The 14,073-nt window shown below is 40.0% G+C and overlaps 1 protein-coding gene across 1 annotated transcript in view; it reads right to left on the bottom strand.

Moving 5' to 3' along the window:
- Positions 1-12,588, bottom strand: part of LOC124162503 (heart- and neural crest derivatives-expressed protein 2) — a 32,570-nt gene extending 19,982 nt beyond the window's left edge. The window contains exon 1 of the mRNA XM_046539068.1: positions 10,724-12,588. Within this exon, the coding sequence (XP_046395024.1) occupies positions 10,724-11,656 (933 nt within the window). The 5' untranslated portion in view covers positions 11,657-12,588. The remainder of the gene's footprint in view (positions 1-10,723) is intronic.
- Positions 12,589-14,073: the final 1,485 nt, after the last annotated feature.

Raw genomic sequence — 14,073 nt, forward strand, 5'->3', positions numbered from 1 at the left:
CATCCGTTAGCTTTTAAATTTAAATGTGATGGTTGAAATTGTACACCGTATGCTTGCTATTAAGACGTTTTGTTGCGTATTTCGGATAAAAATGTGGAGTTATCATTATAGTATTCTACCGATTAAGGCAGGTGTCCATGGAGTATTCAAGAAGTAATCTGGGAGCCTCCCTTTCCTTCCAGCACTGCCTTCTTTAAATCACTGTAAGGCCTACTCTCTTTCAATCTATGTAAAATCCTATTCTTTTCCTTCCCCTCCCTCGTTTCCCTAACATTCTACCCTCTAACACCATTTTCAACATCCCCTCCCCGCTAAGCACTAACTCCATACATACCTTCTGTCTCCTCCGTATTTCATCTAAAAGCTGCCTCTCCTCGCCAACCATATCCAGCACTTCGTCGTTCCTTTTCCTCTCCGTCCATTTCACCCTCTCCATTCTTCTCCATACCCACATCTCGAATGCCTCCAATCTTCTCTCGTCTTCTTTCCTCAGTGTCCACGTTTCCGCACCGTAGAGAGCTACACTCCAAATCAAACTCTTCACTAACTTTTTCTTTAAACTCATACATAACGATCCTCTCAGATGTGGATACAAAATGTGGAGTGAGTTACAAAATTTATAACCGCGAATAACATGGTACGCAGCTCCCCCCGAAAGTCGTCGACAACAATGAATCTCTCTGCGAAAGCCTATGCTCCAAGTTTTGTTAATACTATTGTTTAATAATTTATAAATAAATAACAGTTGTTAAATAATTTAATTAGAAAAATGAAATAACTAAAAACACGCCTATAGCGGGGGGCTAGAGTGATAGATGAAGTAGCCCAACTAGCTTATGCTTGAACGATGCTAACGTAGGAGTATTTATTTCCAAGTAAAATTCGTTCCAGCCTCGAACCACCCCTGACGCGAAGAAGTTTGCTCTGTGTGGGAGGAGAGAGAGAGAGAGAGAGGGATACAATAACTGATGCACAGCCGTTTATGGAAAACAACACAACATCCGTTTGACGCACAAACATGGGCGATAATTTTCATAAACAGGAAAAGGCGAGGTGAGGAAAAAATTGAGTTCAGAGATGAACGGAATAACACCACCACCACCACGGTCGACGCGAGAGTGACGACGCTTTGGAGAGAGCGATGAAGAAGAGGCAATGGGCGGGGGGTGTCAATCGACACCTAACTTGATACACTCATCTCTCTCGCTTTTTTTTCTGTGGGCGACTCCTCCCTCTCCAAGGAACGCGGCCGATTGTTGTGGTAAGAAAAATCTCTCTCCATTTTTTCGATACACTTCTTCCCTCCATCTCAGGCTCCTCCACACATGACATCAATTCACCCTAAAACCGCCCCGAATCGTACACACCAGCGACACCCTTGAACATTTTTTTGCCCACATACTAACATTAAAAAAAACATTGCAGGTGTAAAAAGAGTCATGGCGGTAGAAAGAAAGAGAAGTGGAAAGATAACGAATGCATGTATAGGGGGAACAAGACAGCAGTAAACGTCATCGTTAGAAGAATTGTCGGAGCACCTTGGTTCATGTCGAACAAAAACATTAGAAAAGACCTAAAACTAACCCCTCTCCTTTCCGTTTTGAAATAATACCTTCCCCGGTTCGAGAAATCCTTCCCTGCTACGAAAAATAAACTCCTAACAACTCTTTGGGATTATTCCCCATCACCATACGCCACGTACAAAGTCCCCAAGACTGCCCTTCTCCCCTCCCACATTCCCACCCCCACTTAATCTAGCCTACGACACTATGCCATGATCACACCGCGAAATTAAACGCTAGAAACAATCAAAAGTGTAGATATTCTCAGAAGACAGCTAAATCAGCTGGGAACTAGAACTACAATCAAAGTCCGCGAAATTTCAGCGTAGCGTAGCGTAGAGGGAACAAGAGTTGAAGGAGTGACCAATTTCCTCTACTTGAGTAGTACTAGACTAGAGAATAATGAAAATTGTAAATATGTGCATGTGTATATTAGTGCCTCTCCTCTCTCTAGAAAGATGCGAACAATCAAAAATTAGAATGCACTGCGGGACCAGTGCATACTTAAGGATTCGGTTCTATAAACAAGTATTAACAAAAAGTTCAATGTCCAATGTTCAAGTTATTAAATTTCAAGTTATAATTTTCCGATGCCACTTTGTATGCGTTTGTAATTTAAATTATTATTTTATGCATGCATAAATATGAGTGAATTAATTATATATTTTGTCAATAAATTTCGATCAATTAAGACTTTTGAGGTATAAAAATATTTATTACCAACGCAACTACTCTTATGATTTGTTTCAAAAGAGTTTATCGTTAATCTCCGTTTCATAGTAATGTGGAGTGAGTTACAAAATTTGCAACCATAAGTTTTGAATTTTGGAGGTGACTGACGAAATGGAAAAGGCCTGGATTCGGTGAACATGCTGGAGGTTTTTAATTAATATTTGTAATGCTATTTTCAAGCTAACTTTTTGCAAAGACCACTCGCAAGGAGTATATTCCTTGCTTTAAACCTTTTCCTTTGCAGAGGGGGCTAGGGGAGACTTCTTGGCCGCCGTTACGTCAACAACCCTCGAAGTCCCCTCACTCATCACAGAAGAATATTAAAAAGAGAAGCGGGCACTCCCATTTTGCCTTCACACGCGGGAAAGGTCACGGCGCGGCGGCTGAACTCGCTCACCCGTGACACTACGACAGTAACGACGCGACACGCAATTACCGAGCCTCAGGGCCCCTCGCCGCGTAGCTCAGACCTGACGCACAACGGAAAAATCGCTCTCATTCCCTCGGTCGCAAACTTATTTCCAAGATTTCTCCTTAGTCTTCTTAAAAAATGTTCACTTTACACTTTGATGTAAATTTCCCGAGTTACATACTTCGTAAACTCGGGTAAACGTATAACCCGGGAAGTCTATGTCAAATTTCAAGTGAAAATGGTTACGCCTTTTTGCAAAACCAGGCATATGAGAGCAAAAATCCTCAAAAATCTCGAATAATATTGGCAGAGCACAATGTCCAAGGGATATTGTATTTTTTATTACATAAAAATCATAACACCGCAAAACAGCGGTTTGAATTAAAAGATTTTCGGAGAAAAACGGAATCGCACGTGTTTTTGAAGAATTGGTCATGTTTGGGCTACTGTATCTCAGCAACGGATCAAATTTATGTAAAATGGCATATAAATTCATAATCGGTATTCACGTATGCGTACTTGCGCTAAGTTTTAAGTATCTATCACGAAAAAGCTATTTTGGACTTTAGTCCGGCGATTTCCGCTTTCGGACCACTGTACGACGGTGCGTTCACAGCGCAAGAATCTCAGGCGAACGAATTTAACATTTTTAGGTTATCTTTACTCGTTTAAAACTCCCACAAAGTAATTGGTACGCACTGGTGTACACCTTAAACAACATTTGCTTGTTTTTCAAGAAAAAATAAAATGTATCCGAGAAAAGACTGAGGTAAAATTTCCTCAGCCTAATTTTGAGCAGGGACTACTACCATTCAAACACTCGATGATTCAAACCAAGGTTTGGTTTGCATTGGTGGTGGTAGAGCACACCCCGGACTAAGTTACGGGCGTGTGAATACATACATTCATGGTCCCATGCTCAGTTCCTTTCGCTACGCCACCTTGCACGCTTAAAACGAAACTGGTGCTCTACAACAGCTGTATCAAGCCGATTTTTTTATACGCCTGCCTTCACGCAGCGGCTAGTCGTCTTAGGCATCTTTAATCAACAGAAAACGTCATCATTAGAAGAATCCTATGTGCCCCATGGTTCATTAATGATAAAAAATATCAGAAAAGACCGAAAGTTAACCCCACTATGGACCCCTCTGAACTCTTTACGAATACCTTTTTCTAAATATTTTCACTCCACAATAATGAACTTCCCATTGGGATCACCCCCAAACAAACACGAAGTCCCCAAAACTGCCCTTGACCCTTCCCACATTGACACTCAACTGAATCAATGCCATGACGTTACCACAATTTCTACTTGCCATAGACTCATTTAAAAGTAACATTATGATTAGACAACTCCGGGAACTGGGGCAAAGCTGGGAACTTGAGATCTATAAAAATAAAAAAGTGATCTTTCAGCGTAGCCAATTCGCATGAATTTGGAGGATTTGGTTCGGGGTTGTCCCCGGAGGTCTCCGTTTCTAATATACCATCAAGTAACGCGGACAGCGGGGGTGAGGAGTGTTTGTTGTGGTTGCCGAGCAGCGGATTTGAGACGCGCGAGGGAGAGCAGCGTGAAATTGGCAGGCACCGGAGAGGGCGCCATCGGCGGGGGAGCAGCGGGACCAAATACACCGAACCGGTACCGAATATCGCCGGAGTCCAAAATTGGTTTTTTCGAGATAGGCCCTTGAGACTTTGAACAAATACGCAGAAACAAGTGGCGATTAAGAAATAGTTTAATAATACGGGAATATAATTATACTAGAAAATAATTTCTGCGACAGCTTTAAAAAAAAACACTCCCTTTGAGAGAGATTGAAAATCTCCAGGCACCTAGAAAACATATTGTACCTTTGCAGTATACAAGTTAAGGAAGTAATACATAAAAAATGATAGGAGCTAAATAAATATAATCTGATACCACGTAATTTTACTTACGACAAGAAATGAAATTAAGGTCAAATTAAAAGATGGCTGATTGAAGAATGATATTATTTAAAATCAAAGAAAATTGGATTAAGTTGAAATGTGGATAAATGTACAAATATTGTCAACGAATACAAAGTATTACTTTATTTATTGTGGTGCATAGGTATTGGATTATTTGCAATATGGACATAGATTTTAAACCTTAAAAGTAATAATGGCCATATGATTGGAAATAAATCTGGATTTTAGTAATGAAAAACTGAAACTATTTAAAGAATTTTGCAATGTTTTTCCATAAGATTCAGTGGTTTAATAAGACGACCTAAATGAGGAAAAGTATCGAGTAACCGTAGAAATATTCGCAACAATTCAATTGTATCACAAGTGCTCCCGACAAGTCGTGGAGTGGTATTTCTGAGGACGCAAACACTCGCGTCGAGTGAAAACGCTAACTTTATTGCGTATATTTGGACGCAAGCATAGCATGGAAAGAAATGAAAAAGTGCGATGTGAGATTTTTTGGGCGCTAATTGCTAAAATATTTAACGGAATGTAAGTTTTAGTCATTTAAAAAAAAAACCTCTCGGGTCATATAGACCCGACGCGATTACTATAAGGTTAAAGACGCACGCGGGTCCTTGTCGCAATTCATTGCTCTTTTTTCTCGAAAGGCCAGCACAGTCTCCGTAGCACTCCATCGCAACTCGCGCGGGAGTCTTTGTTTGTTTTCCAGTGACGTGTCCCCGCGTGCGTGAATGAAGCGGGCGGCGGCGGCCCTTCGCCCAAGGAACTAACTTTCCCACAGATCTCCGCCTCACATGAGCGGACGGAATGGATAGCGGCGCGCCGGCGGAGACGAAGAAGAAGATCTGCCCATCGCACGGCCGACGGACAGTCGATAGACGCTCGGGAAACTCTAAGAGCTAATTGACGTCATCTAAAAACTAATCACTATCAAATGCACTAATTGCATTTTTATAAACTTAAAGTAAGTGTTATGGAAACGCAAAAATAGCGTTAGAGAAATGCTTAATAGTACAGGGATGGGAGAGTTCACGGGAGAGGAGGAAAAAGAACAGGCTATGTGGTGTGTAAAAAATATTCAATGAGGAAAAATCGTTGAGATGAATTTGGGAAGCATGTGACAGTGGATACGCAAAAACTTTGTGGGAAAAACACAAGCTTTGTGGGAACAAATGATCATCAGTTCAAGATGAAGTGCCGATTACAAAGGAAAAATATAAAGCAGTACTCCTTGAAAAGGACCATAAGGCATAGGGAATTCGAACGACCCAGAAGCAAAATTATTCCGAAAAAGTTATGTATTAAAAAGAAAATGGCAAAAAAGTAGGTCTCCAGGGTTTTTCATGATGCTGACGATTGTTTTACTCGTATGTTCATGTTATCACCAGGCCAATGGTCTAATTGTAACAATTTAACTATAACTATTATATAATTTAACATTATCAGGCTTCACTTCGTGGATGTAAATTGTGTTCATATTTTTATATTCGTACTTTCCCATCAAATTTTAATTAGTAGTACAATATGCGTAACCACTATATGACATCATCGGGTGTATTTAGCTTATGTACTTGAATAAACGCCTCGTCAAATAAATTTATTTATTGCGTATAATTAAAAATATGTACTTGATGAAGCCACTTAACGGTGAAACATATTGCTCCAGTAATTACAATTTGGTGGAAAAGAACAAATAATATAATTATGAATAATATTAATAATGATAGAACAATAACCCAAAAAAATCAATCTTATAGTCAACACAGTAAAACGACAGCATGAGCAAAACACAATACCGCCATAATTATAAAACTAAGCCAAAAAGGAAGAGTTACCATCTACTGAAAACGAACTCATCAGGAAAATAGTATGGTTACCCTGGTTCATCAAGAACCGTGATTTGGGAAAGGACCTGGAAATTATTGTCACTCTGGCGAACACGAAGGCTAGCCTAACCAAATCCCAATAATCCCTTGCAACCAACTGGAATGAAACCCTATCAATGGGACTACGAACCGAACAATCTGACGAGCAAAGATCCCAGCAACATTCCAACCGCACCATCTTCTAATTCCACTATCTTTCTGCGCTGTAATTAAGCCATGATGTAAACGTAAAGAAAAATCATTGCATCATCACATACCATTTTAAGATAACTCTTTATGCTTTAAATTCATTCAATAGTTATAAAAAATAAAATGCAATGTTGGTTGTTCACCCGTTGGAGACAGCCTTAAGGCAGGAACTAACGATTAAGAAAACCGAATCATTTTGGCATTGTGAGGCTGTGATTACCAGAAAGTGTGGAACATTGTTGGTTATTAGAACTTTTTTGAAACTATTTAGAAATCTGAAACGATTACCAAAGCCCGGAAGAGGATTTAAACGATAGAATTTTCGATTCGGATGAATCACTTACTTTTCCCATAAAAGCGCTCCAATTTGCATTAAGCCGGTCCTGATTTTTCAGAATCGGAAAATGTTATCTGTTACTAGTCAGCAAACCAATTAAACGAAGCATTTCTTCAAGTGATATATTTTGATTGCTTAGAAATTACAGGAACCTAATTCAATATAGGTTCAAAATTGAGGATTTTCTGGGTTTGAAAAAGCGCTATCTATATGAATTGCGTGAAAATAAAGTCTGAAAGCACTTTTTTTGTGTGTTTTGCTGCGCACCAGCATTTATGAGATATGTTACCCCGAAATGCGATCCAAATGCCAGAACGCGACGCGGCTTGGTTCTAGCCCCAGAAGGATAACGCTTGCCAACTCATAATTAATTACTAGAATTGCGAATGTTCCCAAAAATAATTAACAGATTAAAGGTTAAGTTAATCTCGATAAAATGTAACAAGATGAAGTTGAAAATTACTTTTATGAAGAAGTAAATGACTAAGTTAAAGCAGTAACTTTTATGTGAAAAAAAATTTCAGTTGAATTTAAAAAAATAATAATTATTTAACCCCGAAACTTGGGCGGCCATTCCACTCAACGCCGTTTTTATGTATTCGAATGGGCCTTTTAATTGTAGTACTGCACAAGTACCCTGCCACATATACCTCATTTTAGTTACCGTTTTATTTTTCTCTTTGCTTGCTGGACAACCTTTGTGCCCAAAATTATACAAAGCGACATTCATCGAAACTTAACGAATAAATGAACAGAAGTTAGTTTTAATTCAGTAAATTCAAATATTTTAACGAGTAAAAGTAAAACTTAACTTTTATAAAAAATAACGATAAAATTTAACAGCTCACTGTATTTCTATCGTTCAATTTTGTCGTCAATTTTTAAAATCGTTAATCCCAACTATGTGAACTATTTTTAAACAGACATGATAAATTTTTCATGTTCAACGTAAGCACGAATAATTGAACCTCAGTGCAGCACATTTCTGATGTATTGTTAAATTTTCTACTTGAAATCCGTATGCAATACAAATCCACGACGGTGCATTATACAAACAGAATAGGACAAAACAAAGTAATCAAGCAAATCAAGTTGTGTTTTGAGAAAGCTTGGAGTACCTAGTACAAATGAATTTCTGGTGCACATTAGGACCGTGAAAGTACCTATCAATTTCAATCCATTGGGAAAATTCATCAAAATTTTAAGAATTAAACCTTGATTTAAGAAGAAAAGTAAACCTTGAAAATTTCCACTGCCAAGTCTTAAAAATTATATTTTAGGCAATAATTCATTAGTACTTGAACGCCACATTGAAACGTATCTGATGAATTTTCATGCACCAAAATTATTCCGATTTCTGTGATTTATTTAAGTAAAAAATGAAAAGTGCGTGGTTTTTTAACGCCCGTACAGAAGGGAAAATTTTAGCAGCCAATTAAACGAAAATGTATGGGAAATTAAAAACCGTTGCTTTGTGGAACTGTTTCATGTTAAAAAAATAATTTGTTATATTCCAATTCCGATTTCAATTTATCGGGTTTATGTAAGTGCAAGCCACCCACTGAATCGTGCCTGACGATAGCATGATATGCAGAAACCCGGGTCTTACCATTTGAAATAAAGTGTGGAATATAACAAAGTATTTTTAATTTTAACATTATCACTGATACTAGTCCAACCATAACTCGGGTACGCTAACAACCATTGGTCGAAATCTGTGACGATCATAATGTAAAATTAACTGAATTGAATTTAAAAACTTAAAATTGACTAAAGGAAAATATCTCAGATTTCTACCCATTTTCAATGGTTTTATTTCGGTGGTCACCATACCAGATTGATGTCCGAAAGGGCAACCAAAGTTTACAGAAACCCGATCACGCTTGAAATTTGTGAAAAAATTGGGAAAAAGATACTAGAGATGCGTGCTAGGTAATTAAATTGGATAAACTTAGGACATAATGGTCCGCGGATGCAGTGAAAATTATTGCACCATAACTAACTTTTTCAAGCTAAATATCTACGCTTTAAATTCATAAAAACGTGGTGGAGTAGTCACCCAATTGCCAATTGACCTAAAATTCGTAGATTCGATGATTGATATTTAAAATCAATGCAATACTCCATTTACTCATATGTCGCAAAGATAGGGAAATACACATAAAAATCGGCCTCACCAGAGTTTGTCGACTAGAAAATACTGCGGACAATGGTCTTGCGGAATTTACTGAAGAAAAATGCATAAGAATTCCTCATTGGATAAAGCTTCTGTAAGCCTACCCTACTCATTCAATAGCTATTCTCTTTGCATACATAGGTGATAGAAAAATGGAAAAATTTTACTGATGGATAAAGCAGTAGACAGGTATATTAATTTCATTGACTGGAAATTCTTTTCTGCAAAGTAGCTGCTGGCGAATTAGTCGATAGACAGAAAAACCGGATACTACAAGGGGGTATGCGCACAATCATATTGCACTCGTGAGTGAATTCTTAAAATAAAACCACATTGCACATAAGAGCTAGCTAATAATTTGTATTTGTCAAGTTTATCTGCCCTTTCTTTCTTCTGTCTAAGATTCGTGATGCGCTATAACGGTAAAAGGTGCAGTTTATACAATATGTCTGTCGAGTGAGGATAGGAATCTTAACAGAACCGTAAAGTATAGGCTAAATTTACTTAGTTCGGAGAAGATTTTTTCTCAGACGACGTAAAAGATATCCTTAGTTTACCGTCGTACTACGGGAGACATGACCACGAAAAGAAAATTAAGGAAATGGACTGCAAAACAGAGATTTTTAAATGTCATTCTTTCCTCGTACAATTAATGTATACAACGGTGTCTCGATTAATAAAATTAATGGTATCAATCGCTTAGGCGAGCATTACATGTTTTAATTTTTCCATTTTTCGGACCTTGCATGTATTCGCCATAGGAATTTAAAACCGTCAGCAAATTTAACCTCGCATGACTGTGGACGTACATATTGTTATCATGTGTAATATTTTTATGATCGTGTGGCATACATGTCCTCATGAATACAGCATGCCGGTGATTGATCACCCCCTGCCGAACACCCAAGAGGTGGCACGCAGGGTATTATACATGTGTAGATATAAAGGGATTTTCAGCCAGTTGCCAGCCTTTTCGACATCTTATTTAATATTCAGGATTTTTAATGGAATTTAATAATAATTAAGGTTGGAAGGAAGTTTGCGATTTTAATTGTTTGAAACGATTAACATTTTTGAGTTCAATTTAATGAAAGCTGTGAGCGATTATCAAAAATGCGATTGCGCAAATCACCCATTTTGAGGTTAATTATTTCAGACAATTATAATCGCACATTTTCCTCCAACCTTCATTATTTAATGTCCTTTTAAATCCAGAGCATTACAGAACATGTCGAAAAGGCTGGCTAGCGCAGAAAAACCGTTTTCATAATAACTTCAAAGTGCATTAAAAAATAATGTTTGCGTTGTCATAGCTCAGTAACTAAGGAGTTGCGACCCCATGTTCATTCAAAAAAATGCTTAAAATTGTCTCCCCTATCACCTCCTGAAGTATTGCAGATTCCACCTGAAACACCCTCAATATTTACGTAAAATCCACACTTGTATACTACTTATGAAATATATTCCTCAACTCACCGCTGTATTCTCTCCCCCTCCTCTCCGCCTCTCTGGATCACCGCCTTCGTCCTGCTCCTCTTCCCCCGCGATCCCCGCCGCTCCTCCCGGCACGGAAGACGCCCTCTTCCCCTGCTGCTGATGCATGATCTCCGCCTTGAAGCCCACATCGGATGCGCCCGGGTCCTCCGACGCGAGCACCCCCATGAGGTAGGCAATGTACGACGTGGCCAGCCGCAGCGTCTTGATCTTGGAGAGCTTCGTGTCGGAGGGGACGTTGGGAATGCAATCGCGCAGATCCGCGAACGCCGTGTTGATGCTCTGCGTTCGCCTGCGTTCCTTCTTGTTGGCCGTGTTCCTCCGCTTCACCACCCTCACGAAGGGCCTGGGCCCCCCTTCCGGACCTCCCAGCTGCTCCTGGGGGCCCTGCTGGGCCTGCTGCGGCCCGTACGACGGCTGGTGAGGGAGTAGCTGGTAGTGGCCCCCGATGACGTGCTGCTGGTACTCGCCGTACTCGTGGAAGGCCTCCTCTGGGGATGTCGGAGCGGACGGTGCAGGGGCCGAAGGGGTGGAGGGCGTGTTGTATCCAGGGGGGGTGGCCCCCCAGGGCCCGTAGAACGAGGAACCCCCTCCCTGGTGATCCTCCAGCAACGAGGGCGGAGAGGATGCAGAGGAACTGACAGGCGACGGTGCGTGCAGGAAACCGTCCGACGATTGTTGCTGGTGCGGCTGCTGCTGGTGGTTGTGGTGCTGGAGTGGCTGCAGGTGGTGATGGTGGTGCGTCTGCTGATAAGGGTGCACGGTCGGGTGCGGTGAGTAGTAAGCGGCGGGTGCGTAGAGGGAATCCGGGGGCGAGGAGCCAGGAGGACAGCCGGATGCGGAGCCCATGAGATGCAGGTGCGGGTGGACGTGGATGTGGGGGTGCTGGGTGCCGTAGCTACCCACCAGACTCATGTTGGTGCCTTCTTCCTCACTTCACATACACGAGATGAGCACTCGTCCTGAGGGAGAAGTCTCTAATACCTCATGTGGAACTCAACCCTATCGACCGAATATTTATTTTGCGCACTACAAAATCGCCTGGCGAAAATCTCTCAAGTAAAATCGATGCGTTTCGTATTTTCGTATTTTTTAATTCAGTTCGTTCGAAGGGGGTTTACGCACGCGTGACACTTGCTCCCCTTTCTTTCCGTGCTCTCTCCTCTCAGGAAAACACTGCACGGATTAAACAAATTGTTAGCGTAAAGTATTTTTTTAGTTCGTTAGAATCGGATGAAACTCGCACTATATTCCTCGCACTTAAACGAGGGTTTACCCCACTGTAACTCAACGTGCTTCCTCGTAAGTGCGTCAGGGATTGACGTCAACAACTATGCCAACGAAGTCTCGGAGGTTATTTCACTTGGTTCGGAGCGGATAGCACTGTTTCACATTAATCCATGGTTATATTCACACGGATCTCTTCCGTATAGATTCAACGTCCTCTTCTGGACACGAAAAAGGCGTAAAACTGCACAGGAAACCAACAGAATTCGGAGGTGCTCACACTCGTTTAATAATCGTTGAAGAATATCTAGAGAGTTCGTCCGAACCAGTTGACAATGTAGCACTTTTGGTCGTATCTATGCCGACACAATAAAGATTCAACTCTTCTCTACGTGAGCGAAGGCGGTGAAGCAGGAATCTTTCGACAGACTCTATCCCTATCGCGATGCACGGCAAGTGAGGGTGCTGGTCAGAGAGTGACCGGAGAGGAGGCGTGAAAAGAGAGCGAAAGAGACGTGCACGCGTGACTCTGTCCCGGAGCAGAATGAGGGTGACCGGAGAGATGGGCAGAAAAAAAAGCTCGAGGGAAGACGACGGCGAATGGGCGGTACAGGCAGGGGAAGGGTAGGGGGAAAATGAAGCGGTCCCGTTCAGATGATTCGGTTCTTGTGTTATGGTTCACGGCTCTCAATCAACGAAAGAATGGTAAATCATGAGTCAATGTCGTAAATTGGTTTCAAGGGCTTATACTTATATCATACAATTGCTTATACCACTTCTCTTTTACAGAGCCCGACCCGGGTTTCAATGAATTATCATCATCTTTAGGTGCAAATAAGCGCTCTGTAAAAAGAGGTGGTATAAGCAATTGTATGATATCCAGGAAAACTTATAATGGAATACCACAAAAGTAATCAAGAGTTAGTGAATTTTGGTGTCTAGGATTTTTGAGGATAATAAGAAGGAATGACCATCACAGTTTTTCTATTGAATCCTTGCCTCACGCGCGGATACAATTGCAAATGCTCTGAAGGATTAGCTAAAATTATCAGTGGCGGATACAGATGGGGGGGCGCGCGCCCCCCCCCCCCTTGCGGGTCCGCTTGTATTGCCGAACATTGCAAAACCACAATTGTAACTTTTTTGTATCATAAGATGGCATTGTCTTTTACATGTTTATAATCACATTAAATAAAATTTTATATACTTTGCCTGCGACTTGATCATCTTTTATTACGATAAAAGTAAAGACAACTCAAAATATGTTGCGCCCCCCCCCCTTGAGTTTTTCCTGTATCCGCCACTGCAATTATACATTTCAAAATACTTTGAGGCATTGAAGAGGTTTTGTAGCATGTAATTAGTGCAGTCACAGTTTCACTATCTGTAATTATTTATTACAATAAAAATATATGTAATTACAATTGCTTTACTTTCATTAGCCACTTCTTTCTTCGTCTTTCTTGTGTGTTTTTCACAGAGCCACCTTTTCAAATCATTTTACCAAACCATTCAGAGCATCGCAAAGTTATACGAAACATTTATGATACGAATATCATTAAATTATTATACTAAAAAATGAAAATTGCCTCTTGCGATTTATCCTTATGCAATATTCTTGAAATCGAATAATTTAAAAAGACTGCCTCAAAACATCCCAAAACACACGAGAATTAGGAGTGGCCAAAAAAATTGAAATACTTAATGAAAATATTAATTATATTTTTTTAAATAGTAATTTTTACAAAGGATTAAATTTAATCAAGTTATTTTCATGATAAAAGAACTATTCAATTCCTTCAAGAATTTTGAAATGCATGACTTTAGTTTATCACCCATGGCACTTGAAATTATATGCTTTTGTGCGGCCTAAGTCTCGGAGTTTGAACTGCAATGAGTTGACGTTCAAGTTGAAGTGAAATTGATATTCAATAATTATTTCTAATAGTGTTGGAAGCACCGTATTACCCATAAAAAGCATGAGTTTTTCTTTTCTTTTTGGTCCATCTGGATCGGCTTTTTAATTGGAAGTAATTTCAACCCAACGTTTAGCGAACGGATAATATTAAATTCATTCCATTTTTTACCTTTACCAATTTTTAAGG

The sequence above is a fragment of the Ischnura elegans genome, chromosome 7 (assembly GCF_921293095.1).
Source record: "Ischnura elegans chromosome 7, ioIscEleg1.1, whole genome shotgun sequence".
NCBI classification, from domain to species: domain Eukaryota; kingdom Metazoa; phylum Arthropoda; class Insecta; order Odonata; family Coenagrionidae; genus Ischnura; species Ischnura elegans.